Source organism: Natator depressus, chromosome 3 (assembly GCF_965152275.1).
Source record: "Natator depressus isolate rNatDep1 chromosome 3, rNatDep2.hap1, whole genome shotgun sequence".
Classification (NCBI taxonomy): Eukaryota; Metazoa; Chordata; order Testudines; family Cheloniidae; genus Natator; species Natator depressus.
In genome coordinates, this window is record NC_134236.1 from 2566331 (window position 1) to 2586112 (window position 19782).

Sequence of the window (19782 nt, forward strand, 5' to 3'; positions counted from 1 at the left end):
TGCAGCAGCAACTGCTGCAATGGCAAGAGGCAGTGCTCCTCTCTCTCTCTCTCTCTTTTACATTAATACATAGGTAGGAACTCCAACCAGCTCAAATATTTTTAATACAATTAAACGTAAAATAAAAGAATATATGAAGTACATACAGTATATTTATATACATATTTATTTCAAATACTTAAAATTCTTATGTAAAATATGATTCTTCTATATTATTTGTGAAAAAATAGGACTTTTAAAATGGTGTCACCTTGAATTTTCTATACATACCCTCTATTCCAATTTAAGTCCCTTTTAAAAAGGCAAAAGACAGACGAAAGTTTATCATCTTCTAAATCATGTTTACAAGCCTTGTGGCCAAACAAAATGAAAGAACATCTGGTAAACACTATTGGATTTTTGTTTTAAGAATCCCCACTTTTATTGCATTAATGGAAAACCCAAGTGCTTTCAGTTCCCCTGCCAGGGAAATCGTCTCGGCCCTGCTGAGAAGCTGCACACACACAATACCCTGTATATCTAGTTCACAAATCTTCCTTTGTCATTTTTTACACAAATATTAAAATATATATTACTTAAAATATATTACTGTAAGCTCTTAAAATTGATCTTCTTTTGTATCAAACGTATAGCATTAAAAAAAAGTAACAAAGAAAACTCACTGTCATCCTAGCAAACATTTGAGTTGTTCTCCCTGCTGGTAGCAACAGGACTTGAAGTTTTTAAGAGATTCTCTCTCACCCATGCTGGTTTCATGCACTCTGGATTAATCACAGGTTTCAGAGTAGCAGCCGTGTTAGTCTGTATTCGCAAAAAGAACAGGGGGACTTGTGGCACCTTAGAGACTAACCAATTTATCTGAGCATAAGCTTTCATGAGCTACAGCTCACATCATCCGATGAAGTGAGCTGTAGCTCACGAAAGCTTATGCTCAGATAAATTGGTTAGTCTCTAAGGTGCCACAAGTCCTCCTTTTCTTTCTGGATTAATTGAAGATAGTTTCCAGAGCTGTGAGATGCCACAGGCAGTAACTTCCTAACAATGGGCTCCTTCCCTCCTGTGATAAAAGCCATGCTAGCTGCAGCAGCTGGCAACACCCAAACGGGAGGATGCCACCCCTTGTCCTCCCACCTCCACTGTAACAGTCACGTTTTCAGAAGTGATCTTCAATTTTGAGTGCTCCACCTAACACCCTTAGGCCTGATTTTCGGAGGTGCTGAAAGCTGGAATTGTGGACACTCTGCAGAATCCAGTCCCCAGGATTGAGGCATCCTAAAACTGGTGGCTACTTTTGAAAAATTACTCTAATGAAGATTACTCTAAATTAAATGCGGAAAGCCTTCCTCATTGGACTAAAGCAAACACAGCCCAGTTCCAATTACAGTGTCCAGCGCTGCCTCCTTTACTCACACGTATATTCTTGTATTCCACAGGACCACTCATGAGAGTGAGAAAGAACTGGGCCCATAATGTTCTTAACAGCCTCTAGAATAATTTAAATGGACATAATTTAAGCAGTAATGACAAGCAGTGAGGACATCTGGCAGTTACTCATCTGTCCAATAATTAACTTTCAGGAAATGGCTTCCTTAACATTTTTACTGTTGCAAACCTAAGTACAACTCTGCTGATAGGGTCCATCATTTACATAGTATCGGTCTTTTCCTCACGTTTAAAAAGAGACATTGTCAACCTAAAAACAAGTTTCCTTCCCTGTTACTAATGCTATCTCAGAAACTTGAAAATCATTTCTAAGATTCCATTTACTTCTCCATTCATGGAATGTGTATATAAAAGTATTTATTCTTTGCACTGAACTGTGAAACCAGACTGATCAGTTTCACTTTCTGGTTCTCATGCTGCAGGGTCTGTATTGCAATCCAAGCAGGGGAAGATTTAAATCTAAATAACCTTTTCTTGTTGTAATGTTTTATGTCACAAATATTGCTTTGACATTAGGTGTTGTAAAATAGTTTGAGTATTCTATTTTACATTGGCATTTATTATAAAGTGCTATCTGGATGCCAAAGCCAAAAATGTTATGTCTAGACTACTCCACAATGTCCCTTGACTAACAGTAGCCAATAGGAAAGGTTTGTTATTTTGCTGGAGGAAACATTTTTAGGACAGATGATTAGAAAGAACTGGGGCTGAAGGGAAAAGTCTTAGCACCAAGACTGCTGACTAACAAAGGGAATACTCCTACTTTGGCTTCAGGTTTTCCTATCTGAAACAACTGTTATTCAATACCCAGCATTGTGAAATGTGCAAAGCTGTCATGGTTTTTGGCAGACCTATTCTTGTTGAAATGTTCAGTAATCCAAAACCCATCCTTTCTAATGGTTACCTAGCCGCTTAATGCCCGCTGGTGAACCTAGGGATACTGTTCTATCAAGTTCCAGATAAAGAGCTTGTTTAACTGTGCTGAGATCAAAACCTTCCAGCCAAGAGGATTCATCATATTGGGAAGGGGCAGCAACAGTAAAACTATTGACCCAACCAAATATAGCTAAGGCACTAAACTGAGCTGTAAACCTCTAGATCATCATCTAATAAGGTTATAGTGACCACTAAAAGGGACTGTGGAGTCCTACTGACATCTCAGTGGTCATTACAAATCCAAATTGGACACTTACTAGATCTAGTTCCCTTCTTGCTGGGATAATGACTCTGTAAAGTAATTCAGTTCCTGAAGTAGTATTTCATGCAGCAGCAGCTACTTATGACTCACAGGCAGCATCTCACAGAGAGAAACAGGTGAACAGAACACGGGAAGCTGGACATACAAACTCCAACTGAGGTGACGCCACAAATTTTAAGGGAATTGAGGTTGGAATCAAAATTAGGGGCTTTACTTCTATTTTAAAATCTACTGCTGAAAACAAAACTTCAGGTCTTTTAAAGTGAAAGTTGCAACAGGCATAAAATCCCAACCAACACAAACTGGCCCGCAGGCCACTTTGTGCTGTTCCCTCAATGTCTTCTACTCCCTTCTTATGAGGCTTGTCAACCTAGGAAAATTGCACCTGTATAAACTAGGGTGTGGATTTAAAAACCGATATACCAATATTACTCCCCCTGGATGTCACTATTATTCTGGTGTAAGGGCTTGTCTACATAACCCCCAGTTTGAAATATGGGGTGTGAATTGCAGTGGGCACTAGCATGACAAGCTGTAACTCCCCTGCATAGACCATGTGGGCGAGAACTAAAAGGTACCTAGTCTGTGTTTTAACCAGGAGTAAGTCAACAAGAACTAGGTACTGTATAGTTCATGCCTGCAGCATCCACACAGGGGAGTTACAGCATGTACAGCAAAGGGGTGCCTTTTTTGGTTTAGTATATGTCAGTTGGGAAGGAGTTATACCAGTATATATATTTATATATAAACAACATTATACCTATTACCAATGGGGAGATCAAAAACTCGGTACACAGACTGGATATCAACTGACCTTAGACCAATTCGCAGGACAACCAGGCGTACAATCATGAGTTTTGGAAGAAGGCTATAAAAGCTGCTGACCCTGATTGGGGAAGTGGCAAGGAAGAAGAAGATACATCATTATACCAGTATAACTGGTAAAACTTTCCTGTGTAGACAAGCCCTGAGATAGCAAGGAAACAGAAATGGATGTCTCTCTCTCAGTGCTTCAGAGAACAGGAGTCTTGTTCATTTTAGTTACCAGTTAGCTGTGTGCATGATACCATAATGTCCATCTGATGCTATATTCCATAATTCAAAGGATGCTTCTTGCACCGGAGGAAAATTGGAAGTATTGCGTTACTACCCTAATGGGCACTTGCTCTAGAATGCACTAGGCCTGTAAAACAAAAGTACACCTTTGTGACAGAATAAGTGTTTTTGCACGGCAGAAGCTAAAATGGTTCTTTTGCTTGGTTTGCTTTTTTGCATGCACACCAACATCACTAGCTATAGTATCTGGTATGTGCCAAATCTGGGGATATTATTTGCTTACTGGTGAAATGCTGCTGACAGTGCACATTTGGCATGTCTCAAAAAACAAGGGGCTATTTTTGTTGGTGTTAATTTTTCTGCCATGGAGCGATTGATTTAAAAATATTTACCTAGGTACAATTAGGGGACATACTCCCCCAACAAATTTAGGATAAGCAAGACTGAAGATGGGAATATAACACAGTTTATGATATTTCACTGTTGATAATCTTGATTTGGAAGGTGGCACCCACAGACAGGCAGGGAGGGAGATATTTTCAGTATTGAGGGGTTAGGCACTCAATGTTTTCATCAACAAATAAATTGCCACCGTTCGATAAAATGCATTGTGTACAGTCATCTACATTGCCTACATTTAACAACAGCACCCCAGATACTCTTTTCATGTGATGGGAAGGAGGAGGAGTACATTCAAACTGGAAAAAAAGCCCAAAGCTCTGAGAGGACTAGCTAATGGTGTATCTAATGATAACTTATCACACCTACTTTTTTAATATTGCTTCATTTTAAAAATGCCTTTGGATTAAAAGTGATTTCTATGCCCTTTCATCAAAAAGATACATGAATTTCTATCTAATCAACTTATTTGTTTCTCAAACAGAGACAACATGGACTGGATGCGATTCTTGAGCCTGATGTTCTTTGCTGGGAAGAGGACTTTACCTATAGATAATCTAGTGCTTTGATATTGTGAAATGTGAGCTGGAGTATGCTTAAGTCTCACACCATGGGAAGGGCTGGGTATTTAAGTACTTTACGGGTCAGCCTGTTACACATTCTTGTTGCTGAGATGATGGTGCTGTAATACCTGTTCAATTCTGATTGATTAATTTGGGAGACACTGTGAATATTAATGCTCTTGAGAGTGAAGGATTGATATCACTAGCTGCAACCTGGCATTAGGTAGGCCAGCTCTGGGTAATCTCCTCACACACAGCTTTGCCAGTAACCTCATTCATGACAGTAGCCCCCACTATGCCAGTCCTATGATCCCCACCTACTTCTGCCAGTGCTCCTCATTCTTGACTTGTGACTTCTACTGCTAGAATCCTGGGTCTGTGAGTAAAACGTGGAGATCAGGCCAAAGGATTTGATGTTTTGAAACTTGAAGAAATGTCCTCAGGGGACAATGATGCAGCCAACCCAACCCTTGTGTCCCATGGCTTACACTTAGCTAGATATATGATCTTTTCCATACATTAGCTTATTGTGGAGGTCTTCATTAGCCATGGCAAGCTTCCTGGCAAACAATATTTCAGCAGGTGTCATTTAGTGCATTTAACTTGTGTAATGTATTGTCCTGTTTGATGGTTGGAAATTGTGGGGGAGACACCTCAGTACTAAGACTGTAATGCCTCATAAAGCAAGTTTCTGACATGTAGTTCAATTCATATTAGAGATCTCTGCTTTAAACGGTCTCCTAGAGTTGCTGATAGTCACTAGTTGCTTTTTATTACTTGAGTTCTTGAAGATGACGACTACTATAGTTGCCTTTCCAATCTCCCAGAAGTAGTTGAGAACCATGGTGTTGCCTTCCCATGGACAATGTTATTGTAACTGATGAGTTGGAAAGGGGATGGTATGCAACCAAAAAACCCCAGCCACTATTGCACAACCCACTTTGGCTTCCAGAAACCTAGAGTCAGGGGGAAACTGATAGGCAACCATTTGAAAGGCTGCTATAACACTAATGCCTCCCACTTCCCAATCATCTGAATGATCAAAAGACTGAGCCAACCCTGAACTGATGCGCCAAACCTCAGAGTTCTGTGCCAGATAGCATAAAGGCTTAAATCTTCTTGATCTCCCAGTTCTCTTAATTCTTCTTGTTCTTCTCTTTTGCTATGGAAAGACCAAGGGGTTAAAGTTTGGCTGGAAGTTCTGTCATCAATATAGAGCAGAGCTTAGGCTAACCAGGGATAGGGATTGATAGGAGGTGTGGTTAATGAATCTGCAGTACAAGTCAAACATTGTCTCCTAAAAGATTGAAAAAATAATTTTTAAACAAAATAATGTGACATATTTACATGATTCCTTAAGTGCAAACTCTTGTCACAATTCACATAGTTGAGCTCGCTTAGACTCACTATACAACAAGGTGCTCTTTCTTCAATGAACGAAGAACGCTACTCTGTATTCCTGATTCAGTAATGTGTCTCTTGTGCAAGGCAGTAAAACCCCTCTTTCTTCCTGCGAAGAATTTCAAAAGGAGGCACAAAACCAAGCCATCCTTCTCCTCATCTCGTATGTCTCAGTTACCGTACTACAAGGCAGGAGACACAGAGCTTAGAGGGGCCAATGCAGTCGTCATGGCAGAAGGCACCACAACCCTTGCACATGATCATGGCTTTCAACCTGCAGTAGCATTTAGAAGGCGAATCCTCCATGTTGTTGTCATCACCAAAGGCTTGAACTGGGATGGTCTGATTGTGGTTGCCAGGGTTCATAGCCTGGCTGGCGGGAATGGTGGTTACAGTCACAGAGAAAGACATAACGTTCCCCATGCTACTGGCCAACTGATTGCACTCAGACAGCCCAGTCATGAGAGACCCTTGGTTCACGTCTGGAGAGGTGGAGACATTTATAGTGCCACTATAACTAGGACCAATGAGCTGTGCTGCAGTGTTTCCATATAGCTTTGAAGGGTGTGAATGGGAAAGCAGTGGAGGCTGCTGCAACACAGAGTCTGCAGATGGTGCAGAAGCGCTGTAAGCCTCAGGATTGCGGTGCATCATTTTTTCCCTCATAGCATGTGCCATTTGCTCCTGGGCTGCCTGAATTAAATCTCTTGCTAATGCAGTTCCATCAAACACCTGGCCTCCTGGGAACTGGTGAACACTCTCCGGGCGGGCTGCTGCTTGCTGAGATAAGACTGCCTCCTTCTTTACATTCTTTCTAACAGGCACATTGCAATCTGAAGAAGCGTTTACGCTTTGTGATACCTGTTCTCTTTCATGCTGGCCAGAGATCTGGGAAACCAGGGGTTCCTCTTTTACAATGATATGTTCATGTTCATCACCAGTACTCTCATCATCTGCATCTTCTTCAGCACTGCTACTACCATTGCCAGCTATTTCTTCACATTCCTCACATTCTATTTTTGAATCATCAGAAGGATCATGCAGACACAAGCGGTTCTCAGGATTCATGGACAGACCTCTCCTGAAACTCTCTGAGCTGCGACCATAGGTGGAAATATTCAGCAGGTAATGGCCAGACATAGCAGGCTTGGATGTCCTCCTGCCCATGAAACCCAGCATGAATCTCTGACTGGTGGAGCTGTTGTCTAACTGGAAACCTGAGTGAACGAGGCTGAGCTGTGAAGGCTGCAGGACTGAAAACAGATTCTGCCTCTGGACCCGCTTGATAAGAGTCTGAAGGATCTGCTCTTGAGTGGCTTTGTCGAGTGCCTCTTGGCACTGGTATTGGTCAATACTAGTGCTCCTCAGGTCCTTTCCGGAGAAGAGGGGAAAGGTCCTTGGAACATGGGGCAGCTGCCTGCTTGGGAAAAATATCTTTCCAAGTTGCTGCATGGCTAAATTTGATTGTCTCTCGCCACTTTCCCCTCCAGAGCCATTCCCAGCTGTGCTTGTGGCACTGGAAAATGCCGACCCTTTTGATTCATTTGGAGCTAGTGGGACAGTTTTCATTTCTACTTTGGTGAGAGGCTTAGGCATGATTAGTTCCATTGGGACATCTTTACCTTGGAGCAGCTGGGTGACCAAAGGATTGTTAGCAGGAATACTGGAGCTTGTCTTCAGGAGGGGCCCACTTGTGCTCAAGGGAGCTAGATGTACTTTAAGGCTAGGGGCTACTGACAAAGTGCTATAGGATGGAGTAGATATAGTAGATGCTACCACAACACCAGCCTGAGTTTCTGAAGTTACCGCTGTCAGCGAAGACATCAGAGGGGAAAGAGGTTTGCTCTTAGGAATACTTAAGCTGGTCTCTTCTGTGGCAGTAAGTGCTGACTTAGTCACATTTTTGTCAGTACCTGCTCTGGATACATTGACATAGACTGCTTCATCCCTGACAGGTGGTGCCCCTGAGATCTGGCTTCGACCTGCTGGAGCTGAAGGTGCTCTCTCTTGTCTGTCATTACTGAGAGTATATATGTGGCTTGAGACCACAGATGGTCTGGAAACCTGACTTACAGTCACATTGGGAGGGCTCACTTTTATTCTGTTCATTTTCTCTAATGCTGGTGGGGCTGGTGATGATGAATCTTTGCCTCCGTTGCTGGTTGCAGTTCTGGATTGTACTGTGGGCGTTTGCTGTAGCTGTGCTCTAGAGACACTGAGAGGTGATGTCCACTCCGTGGCCTGGGTCTCCGCTTGGGAATGGGACCCTGGACAATGGGGAAAAGGCCTTCTCGTACTTCCCCCGCTTCCAGTTCCTGCCAGTTCCAGTGCACTGCCTTTAATTCCAGTTTCATTGGTTCCACTTCCACTATTCTTCTCCTCTCTTCCTCCCCCGCCTGGGCCACCACCACCTCCTGGGCCAGGCCCTGGGACGGCTCCCCCATTGGAGGCAGCGGCGGCGGCGGCGGCTGCAGCAGCTGCCCTCTGGGCCTTGGCCAGCTGGGCTTTTGCTTTGATGTCTGCCAAAGTTCTGGCCCCTGTTCTTCCAGGACTGGTGACAGAGGTTGGAAAGCAAGCCCTGGGAGAGACCTGGCTAGCAAGAAATGGCATCGGGGAGATTCTGGAGACAGGAATCTGGAAAAAAGTAGGAAAGAGACACCATTGAGCAGAAGGGAATTTTCTATCCACAAATTCTAAACCTGCAGCATTCAGAAATGTATACATTAAGACAAATCCTTAGTAGTCTTCAGTTAAATTAAATGGGAAAAATGGCTGGTAAAACTATCTAATTTAATCCTGTGGTACCAACTTGTGAAGGGGTTTCACAACTGTGCCACTCTATTGACCTGAAATACCCTCTGACAAGAGTGCATGTGTTAGAGAGTTTTATTTAACTTAATCAGCAGGCCAGCAGACTCCCGTGGCCACATAGCAGGTCTTGGTATTCCTGTATCAACTACTTTCATTACTATAACATGAAAGTGGTGGGATTTATATGGACAGTTGAAATCAAAATAGACACAAAACATTTTTGTAAGAGTTACCAGTGGAAGTGGCCTGTATAACCCCATGATGGACTTGGCTCCAGTTTCCTTTACCTTGAGTGGGGGAACCTTTCGCCCCTGTGCCGCCTCCCCAGCCGCAGGAAAGGACTGTGGTTGGGTCCGAAATGACTGCTGGTACTGGCAGTTGTCCATGATTCGTGGCTTTTTTTCAGGACTGATTGGTGCTTCTTCCTGACTCTCTGACTTCCTCTTGAGGCCCTCAGCACTGACATCCATTTGTTCAGTTGCAGGGGGTTCCTTTTTAGGTGTCTCCTGGGGAGTCACTTGACTCGCCATGCTTGCCACTGCTTCGCCTGCTTTGGGGCTCTTTGGTTTGTTTGGGGCCAAGGCTGAGGTGCTTGTGTTCCCCTTTACTGACAGATCCTTGGATGGAGTGTGCTGTCTTTCTTCTTCTGGTTTCTGACCAGAGGCAGCTTGTGGCTTCGCTTGCATGGATTCCTCAGTACCCTTCAGAGGCCTAGAGAGAGTTTGGTCATTAATTTTCGGTGCATTGTTAGCTGAGGAATTTACAGATGCTGCAGGTTTGCCTATTTGGAGATGCACATCTTCTCTTCTTTCCGCTCCTCCTTTTTTCACTCCTGGTGGTGGTGCCTGCACTTTAGACTCTGACAGAGGAGTTCTCTCTTCTTTTCTGGGTGGTACCTTGGAGACTAGCATGCATTTCATCTGTTCAGCTGGTGGATTCCTGGCCTGTGTGTCAGGAGTGCTGGTGTATGTTGTCAGTCTCTTGGACTCTTCAGGACTCATTCCAGAACTAACAAGAAAGAAGAAAAAATATGTTTTGTAAAACGTATGTCTGAAAAAAGCATTCTTTTGCCATGAAAATGGGGGCAGCGGGTTCTGTATCCATATGAGAACCTAAAGAAACACTTCACACATGTCATTTCCCCTGATTTTAAGACCTCCATTTTTGATGCTCTTCATTGTAGCTATCACTCTTCCAACCCACACAGAACTTAATGGTCCTGCACCGGCGCTCTTTAAAAATCAACAAAAATGGCCCTGTTACATGGCACAAGGCTCTCCTTCTACACAGATGCTAATTATCCCAGGGCACAAACTGAGAAGGATTTGACCAATGGTTAAACTGTTCAACATACAAGAAGCTACTATGGCTGGCTATAAAAGGTCCCTTTAAGCAGCCATCCCTGGATATAGCAGTAGGAGACTCCAACAAACCCACAGGACTTCCCCCTGGCTCCCCTAAGCCTTAACCCCACAACCTGGAGTTCACAAAAAGGATCTGGAAATGGATACAACCCCCCAGGAGAGTGCACCATTTTTTTTTCAGCATTTTGTGTAGTACTGAAGCACCCTCAGTCTAAAAAAGTTAAGGAATAAACTTCCTCCAGGAGAGCACTTCTGTTTGCAGATGATTAAAGATCTCCACACCTAATACCTTTCTCAACCCTGCACCCTCACGAAGCTGGGAGCTTCTCACTAGGCGGCCCCTAATCTCCCACCAGCCTGGGTAACAAATGAACAAGCTGGAAATCTGAACGTGAATTCCCAGAAAAACAGTTGATGCAGCATTCACCCCCAGCACACAAACTTGGTCTGTGGCATGAATAAAAAGCCAAATGTCTACTGAAGCCAGAGAGCACCATGGGATTGATTCCTACCAGCCCAATGATAACGAATGTGATTTTAAACACTTTCTCACGTTAGTTTCATAACCATTGTCTTTTTCAAGAGGATACTCTTGGCAGACAGAGATGTCATGTGGTACAACAGTATCCATTTCTGAGAAGTGCAGAAACCAGACCTGCAGCTCCCTCCAATCCTGCCCTTGTACAAGGAATCTCCATTAGTGTGTTGTCCCTACTGCAGGGGTATCATTTACTACAGGCCAAGAGGGGCAGTTGCCCTCCCCAGATCTTGGTCCCCTCCCCCTGACTTTTCATAGGTCTATATTCTCCATGATGTCTTCCACTTTTGGTTCACCTCATACTTTTCAGGATATACTATAATCACATAGAATGTTCTATATGCTGACAACCCCCGCCCCCCATAAGAATTTTTCTGAAATAATGCCCCTGCTGCAAGAACCTGGAGACACTGCAGGAAAGGACACTTGACTTTTTAGTGAAGTCCATTCTTGTCAAGTGTATTTTAAACAAGGGCTTAACCTTTCGGGCAGTTTCCCAAACGAAGACCTCATCTCTATCAGCCAGCGCCTGCTGCCCCACATCCGTCTGTGTCACTAACCCACCAGAACTTGGGTACTCTCATGATCATGAGAATAAGGTTTGGCGCAGCCCAAGCTCCATGTGGGTTAAAGCAGCACAGATGAATGGGGCAGAAGGCGAGGCGATGTCCCAGAACTGAGCAGAGCTCCTCATCATTGAAGTTCTGTAGCGAGATGAACACTTTATTGATTATTTTTATAATATCAATCCTACCTCTGTTCTTTTAACTTTCTTATAGCATACAGCTACTGATCGAGAAAGCTGAAATGTCCTGCAAACCCTCATCCCAAAGTGGGGAGGCAGGCTGCTTGTAACTAGGAATAAGTCAGACAGAAAAATCTGTGAAATCCACACCATACTTATTCTGAGAGTTCAGCTCAAGAGCGTGTGAATCCAGACACACAGGGAATTCACAGGGTTCTGCACAGCTGCGGAACATGTGAAGGTCAAAAATCACAATCAAAGACAAAGTAAATGCCAAATAAATTGGTTGGCTGGAATATGCCAAGAGAACCTTAAGAGATGGACCTTCCAAACCTGTGAGGATGGGGGTGGGGAAGAGAGCTGTGAAGCCTAGACTACATCCACCATGACAGCAGGCAAGAAGCACTAAAGCTAGACTGGACAGAGCACTGGAAACCAGGCTTTAGGGAACAATCCAGCACAGACCAGGAATTAACTAGATGACCTAATAGGTCTTTTCTGTGATTCCATTACAGCCAGATGGAGTTGACCCTCGATCAACCTAGAAGCCCAGTGAAAAAGAGGGTCCCATGAAAGAAAATGAGCTCCGAATTCTGGGAACTGGTGCCTCAGGACATGCCATGAGAGAGAAGACAATCCAGGTTCTTACCTTTGACCATAGTAACTCTCAAAGAATCGTTCCTTCCATAGCTCCACCTTCTTCTCCTTTTCAATCTCCTGCCGTATTCTCAGTTGCATTTCTGGGGTGAACTCACCTGCAATACACAAAGAGGGATATCATCAAGAAGGTCAATCAATAAGAAGAATTAGGCCAATTGAAATCATGAGAGACAGCCAGACTTCAGGATCCCTGTCATTTTTTAGATAAACCAGTGCATTGGGAACTAGTTCAGCAAGGTTTCTTTTACAGGCTATATATTATTACAGATGTAACACAATGGCCTTGACTTGCAACTATTAGTTTACTCATACTGTCTTTCAAGAGGGGATGTAAAACCAAGGCCTTGTGGTCATTTAAGAATCCTATGGCAGTATTTGCAGTTAATAGGGATTAAGCCTCAAATGTCCTAACAAATTCCAGCTTGGGTACTTGCATTCTGCCTCTTTAAATTCCCCTTTCAATTTCAGCTATAAATAGGATTATTCTTTACTTCCTGTTCTAAACTATAGGGTAGTGTTTCTGGGTGCCATTAAACCACTTTTGTAGTCCAGAGGTGGCTGCACTCCATGCCTAGTGAAATATCAATAATGTTATTTAATTTTACAACTCTGCCTGTCATAAAAGTTAAAAATAAGCTATCAAAACATGTCAAGTAAACCTAAAAACTTCCCACATCAGAATATACCCCTCCCCATTATTCCCCCTCTGCCAATCAAATCCCCCCCCACAGGGGAAAAAAAGGCAGGGGGCTGGGAAAACAGCTGGGGTTTGCAGTGTTGTATGAAGCCAGACTTCGGCAGATCATGAGAAGGGAAGGAAATTCCTAAGCCAAGAACTCATAGATGCCAGCCCACTTCCATTTAAGCCACAGAGCTGTTAACTAAGGATCCATTGAGGATCCTAGCTGCCATGCTATTACACTATGAGAGCCACAGTTCTCTCAAACAGCCAAGACCCAATTCACTGAAGACTGTATAAATCAAAAATACTTTAACCTTCTTCTAGAAATCAGTTGGCAGCCATTGCAGATCACAGAGGAATGGTGTAATGTGCTCTCTATGTGGAAAATAAACAGCCGGCTGCCCTCCAGTAACGGTGGTTCTCTGATACGCTGCAGCCTGCGTGGCTCCCACTGCAGGTGCGCATGTGCCTCGTGTGAGGCAGGAATCTTTTCAAAGCCCCATGTGCACCCTCTGCCTCCCCATGCTCCTGTACAAGGGCATTAGAGGCAGAGCAACTGCAAGCCTTCCTCAGGCCCCTTGCAACTCAAAGCCTGGGATTTCCGAGTACTCCAAAAAGCAGGGAAGAAGGGGGGTCATGTGATCCACCCCAACTGCAGCATCTCCAAGGATCACAGTTACTGTAGAGCACCGGTTCTCAAACTGCAGGTCAGGACCCCAAAGTGGGTCGCGACCCCATTTTAATGGGGTTGCCAGGGCTGGCTTAGACTTGCTGAGGCCTGGGGCCAGAGCCGAAGCCTGAGCCCCACTTCCTGGGTCCGAAGCTGAAGCTTGAGCCCCACCGCCTGGGGCCAAAGCCAAAGCCTGAAGGGCTTCAGCCCTGGGCAGCGAGGCTCAGGTTACAGGCCCCCTGCCTGGGGCTGAAGCCCTTGGGCTTCGGGTTTGGCCTCCTCGGCCAGAGCAGTGGGGCTTGGGCTTTGGCCCCCGCACCTAGGGCGGTGGGGCTTGGGCAGGCTCAGGCTTCGGTCCCTGCTCCTGGGGTCGTGTAGTAATGTTTGTTGTCAGAAGTGGGTTGCAGTGCAATGACGTTTGAGAGCCCCTGCTGTAGAGTAAGTAAGGGTTCTTTTTTCTGCAAGCGTGTGTCAGCGTGGATCCCACTGTAGGTGACTGGCAAGTAGTATTCTCTCGGGATGGGCGGAATGAGAAGTATTAACTGCATCAGTCAAACAGACTGGAATACTGCTTTCCCAAACTTGGCATCTGACCTAGCAGCTAAATCCTCAGACTGGCTGTTCTCTAAACCAATCAGATGAAGCTATAGGATGGTGGTACACAAAGCATGTTTCCGCCACACTGTCATCCAGACAAGGATGTATTGACATTCATAATTTTAGTACATCTTTGAAATAAAGCAATTGAGATAGAATAGTGCCTCACTTGCTTTGAGAAACAACATCTCTGTATGCATTTAGAAGCAGTGGTCAGCATGCAGCCCAGGGGACAAATGAAGCTCACATGTTTTGCAATGTGGCACATGGCTGCCCTTTTCTTCTGTATAAAAGTGTGGCGCACAGAAACTGCCAGTTCCAATGACAGTGTGGCTTGGATGAAGATGGAATGTTTCACTCTGCTTACCTATAGCCTCTGCAGGTTTGCACCTGTGTATAAATGAAATTTATATGCAGGTTTTATAAGTGAACCATGTTTGGCCACCCCAGTTTAGTCCTTCTTTTCTAATGAGAACAGTGCATCTCCACTACCATCCCAGCACTGTATTTTTCCAGTATCTCTGCCTCATCTCACTCATTACCTCCAGAGACAGTCTTCTTGCCATGTGCTGCAAGTCACATTTTTTCAAAGGATAAGTCTCCAGTAAAACCTCCTCTCTGCTCTTCAGTCTGGATAACCACCAGCTGGCACTTTGTCTTCACTGACATTTTGAGTGCAGCTGTTTTCGCTTGTTAAATCACTATAGGACTGGAATTTCTCCCTGAAATCTCCATTATGCATTCACTAAACACCTTTTATTCAACATTTAGAGAGAGTCTTTGATTATATTAATTAAAGAAACAGAATAAAATATTAAGATGAATGGAAAATGGGTGAACAACATTCACGATGTAGATGTCAAAGTGCTGTTGGCTGATTCAGAAGAATGCCTGATGAAGTTGGTGGCAATTATGTATGAATATGGCAGAGTATGGTCTAAAACTGAATGTGGATAAGACATGGTGGTATGCAAGAATCCTGGGAAAACATGCAAGATTCCAATGAATGACACGGCTGTAAAGCAAGTGAGATTATTGCTTTAGGAAGCATCATTATGGAAGATCAGAAACTGAAGTCAGTACCAAAATAGCAAGGGTGAGACACATTCTGGAAGAATAAACATCTGATGAGAAGAGACACAAATCTGAAGATTTAAGTCCAGCTCCTAAAAACTTACATTTGGCCTGTGTTAAACTACCTCTGTGAAACATGGACATGCACACAATTGATAATAAAGAAATTACAGTTCTTTGAATTATGGTGTTCTAGAAGAATTCTAAAAATATCATGGATAGGCTGCATAACCAACAAAAAGATATAGAGATGATTGGAACTCAAACACTAGTCAGAGATCTTATGAAAAGAAAGGTTTGATTTGCAGAGCACATTTTAAGGGGTTCAGCAGGCAATGCATGTTTATGGGCACTGGAAAGGAAAGTTGATGGAAGAAGAACACAAGGCAGAAAAAAAAAGACCTTGGGGGCGGACCATGTGGTATCCTGGGGGGATCGAGAGGATTATTTACCCACAAAAAGATTAGAAAAGGATCATAATAAGGAAATCGAGGCTCAGGTTATCTTTAGTGGGATTCTGCCTGTTCCTAGAGAAGGGCAACAAGGGTGTGACAAGATTATGACTATCAACAGATGGCTTAGGCAGTGGTGCTATAGGGAGGGCTTTGGCATGTATGGCCACTGGGAGGCATTCATGGACAGAGGACAGTTCTCTCGGGATGGACTTCATCTGAGTAGGGAAGGAAATAGACTTCTAGGATGGAGGCTGGCACAACTGATTAAGAGAGCTTTAAACTAGGAATTAGGGGGAGATGGTTGGGAGATGTCCAGGTAATCTCCACGCCGGATTTTAGCATTGAGAGGAAAGAAAACGAAGTAAGAGAGGATACAGCTGTGGGTAGGAGGAAGGGCAGCGTGGACACCAGTCTAATAGGTTATACTGGCAGTAGAATGACCGTGCCTACTAGGGTACAGAATGTGAGCAAGACCAAACAGCAAAAATTAAGATGTTTGTACACCAATGCGAGGAGCCTAGGTGACAAAATGGAGGAACTAGAGCTACTGGTGCAGGAAGTGAAACCAGATATTCTAGGGATAACAGAAACGGGGTGGAATAGTCGTCATGACTGGACTATAGGCACTGAAGGGTATGTGCTGTTTAGGAAAGACCAAAATAAAGGTAAAGGTGTTGGAGTAGCACTGTATATCAATGATGAGGTAGAATGTAAAGAAATAAGGAGCGATGGAATGGATAAGACTGAGTCCGTCTGGGCAAAAATTACATTGGGGAAGAAAACTATTAGAGTCTTCCCTGGGATAGTGCTTGGGATGTGCTATAGACCGCCGGGATCTAATCTGGATATGGATAGAGCCCTTTTTAATGTTTTTAATAAAGTAAATACTAATGGAAACTGTGTGATCATGGGAGACTAACTTCCCAGATATAGACTGGAGGACGAGTGCTAGTAATAATAATTGGGCTCAGATTTTCCTGGATGCGATAGCTGATGGATTCCTTCAGCAAGTAGTTGCTGAACCGACTAGAGGGGATGCCGTTTTAGATTTGGTCTTGGTGAGTAATGAGGACCTCATAGAAGAAATGGTTGTAGGGGATAATCTTGGCTCAAGTGATCATGAGCTAATTCAGTTCAAACTGAACGGAAGGATTAACAAAAATAAATCTGCAACTAGGGTTTTTGATTTCAAAAGGGCTGACTTTCAAAAATTAAGGAAATTAGTTAGGGAAGTGGATTGGACTGAAGAATTTATGGATCTAAAGGTAGAGGAGGCCTGGGATTATTTTAAATCAAAGCTGCAGAAGCTATCGGAAGCCTGCATCCCAAGAAAGGGGAAAAAATTCATAGGCAGGAGTTGTAGACCAAGCTGGATGAGCAAGCATCTCAGAGAGGTGATTAAGAAAAAGCAGAAAGTGGGAGAAGGGAGGGATCAGCAAGGAAAGCTACCTTATTGAGGTCAGAACATGTAGGGATAAAGTGAGACAGGCTAAAAGTCAAGTAGAGTTGGACCTTGCAGAGGGAATTAAAACCAATAGTAAAAGGTTCTATAGCCATATAAATAAGAAGAAAATAAAGAAAGAAGAAGTGGGACCGCTAAACACTGAGGATGGAGTGGAGATCAAGGATAATCTAGGCATGGCCCAATATCTAAACAAAGACTTTGCCTCAGTCTTTAATAAGACTAAAGAGGATCTTAGGGATAATGGTAGCATGACAAATGGGAATGAGGATATGGAGGTAGACATTATCATATTTGAGGTAGAAGCGAAACTTGAACAGCTTAATGGGACTAAATCGGTGGCCCAGATAATCTTCATCCAAGAATATTAAAGGAATTGGCACATGAAATTGCAAGCCCATTAGCAAGAATTTTTAATGAATCTGTAAACTCAGGGGTTGTACCATATGATTGGAGAATTGCTAACATAGTTCCTATTTTTAAGAAAGGGAAAAAAAGTGATCCGGGTAATTATAGGCCTGTTAGTTTGACATCTGTAGTATGCAAGGTCTTGGAAAAAATTTTGAAGGAGAAGGTAGTTAAGGACATTGAAGTCAATGGTAAATGGGACAAAATACAACATGGTTTTACAAAAGGTAGATGGTGCCAAACCAACCTGATCTCCTTCTTTGAGTAAGTAACATTTTTTTTTAGACAAAAGAAAAGCAGTGGATCTAATTTACCTAGATTTCAGTAAGGCATTTGATACCGTGCCACATGGGGAATTATTAGTTAAATTGGATAAGATGGGGATCACTAGGAAAATTGAAAGGTGGATAAGGAATTGGTTAAAGGGGAGACTACAACGGGTCCTACTGAAAGGTGAACTGTCAGGCTGGAGGGAGGTTACCAGTGGAGGTCCTCAAAGATCGGTTTTGGGACCAATCTTATTTAATCTTTTTATTACTGACCTCGGCACAAAAAGTGGGAGTGTGCTAATAAAGTTTGCGGATGATACAAAGCTGGGAGGTATTGCCAATTTAGAGAAGGACAGGGATACCCTACAGGAGGATCTGGATGACCTTGTAAACTGGAGTAATAGTAAAAGGATGAAATTTAATCATGAGAAGTGTAAGGTCATGCATTTAGGGATTAATAACAAGAATTTTAGTTATAAGCTAGGGACGCACCAATTAGAAGTAACAGGGGAGGAAAAGGACCTTGGGGTATTGGTTGATCATAGGATGACTATGAGCCGCCAATGTGATATGGCCGTGAAAAAAGCTAATGCGGTCTTAGGATGCATCAGGAGAGGTATTTTTCAGCAGAGATAAGGAGGTTTTAGTACCGTTATACAAGGCACTGGTGAGACCTCACCTGGAATACTGTGTGCAGTTCTGGTCTCCCATTTTAAGAAGGATGAATTCAAACTGGAACAGGTACAGAGAAGGGCTACTAGGATGATCCGAGGAATGGAAAAGTTGTCTTATGAAAGGAGACTCAAGGAGCTTGGCTTGTTTAGCCTAACTAAAAGAAGGTTGAGGGGAGATATGATTGCTCTCTATAAATATATCAGAGGGATAAATACCGGAGAGGGAGAGGAATTATTTAAATTCAGTACCAATGTGGACACAAGAACAAATGGATATAAACTGGCCACCAGGAAATTTAGACTAGAAATTAGACGAAGGTTTCTAACCATCAGAGGAGTGAAGTTTTGGAATAGCCTTCCAAGGGAAGCAGTGGGGGCAAAAGATCTATCTGGCTTTAAGATTAAACTCGATAAGTTTATGGAGGAGATGGTATGATGGGATAATATGGTTTTGGTAATTAAATATTCATGGTAAATAGGCCCAATGGCCTGTGATGGGATATTAGATGGGGTGGGAACTGAGTTACCCAGGAAAGAATTTTCTGTAGTATCTGGCTGATGAATCTTGCCCATATGCTCAGGGTTTAGCTGATCGCCATATTTGGGGTCGGGAAGGAATTTTCCTCCAGGGCAGATTGGAAGAGGCCCTGGAGGTTTTTCGCCTTCCTCTGTAGCATGGGGCACGGGTCACCTGCTGGAGGATTCTCTGCTCCTTGAAGTCTTTAAACTACGATTTGAGGACTTCAATAGCACAGATATAGGTGAGAGGTTTTTTGCAGGAGTGGGTGGGTGAAATTCTGTGGCCTGCGTTGTGCAGGAGGTCAGACTAGATGATCATAATGGTCCCTTCTGACCTAAATATCTATGAATCTATAACAAACGGGCTATCATGGCTGCAAACCTCCAGTAATGGAGATGCCACATATGAAAAAACTCCTCAGAAGTTCACAGTTTACAGCTCCTTGCTTCCCAGTGGCGAGAGACTCACCTTCCGACAACCTCTCCTTCCAGCCCTGGGCAGCTGAAGTGAAGAACTCATTGTTGAGTGCGGAGCCACTCATCTTCATCAAACCGTCTGCCCCAACCTGAGAGAAACAATAAAGCAAGCAAATGTTAGCTCACTGAATTCAGATTTAAGTGACACGTAGAGGAGCACAGTCTGGTCCGAAGATCACTACTTGGACAGACAATGCCTCATGGCACTCCAAAGCTGCTCTTCTGATTGATCCAGGAGTAAAATTAATGGCCCCAGAAGGCCCTCCTTCACCTAAGTCTGGGTCCCGCAGAATCCTGGTGGATTTCTCTTGCCCTTC

General features: G+C 43.5%; 1 protein-coding gene across 3 annotated transcripts in view; it reads right to left on the reverse strand.

Annotated features, from left to right (window-relative positions):
* Positions 1 to 893: 893 nt before the first annotated feature.
* ASXL2 (ASXL transcriptional regulator 2) overlaps positions 894 to 19782 on the reverse strand; it is a 242238-nt gene continuing 223349 nt past the window's right edge. For all 3 annotated transcript variants that reach the window (XM_074947312.1, XM_074947311.1, XM_074947313.1), the window contains 4 exons: positions 19458 to 19554; positions 12168 to 12273; positions 9159 to 9879; positions 894 to 8694 (listed from right to left, as the gene is read on the reverse strand). In XM_074947312.1, coding sequence (XP_074803413.1) covers positions 6235 to 8694; positions 9159 to 9879; positions 12168 to 12273; positions 19458 to 19554 — 3384 coding nt within the window. In that variant the 3' untranslated portion in view covers positions 894 to 6234. The remainder of the gene's footprint in view (positions 8695 to 9158; positions 9880 to 12167; positions 12274 to 19457; positions 19555 to 19782) is intronic.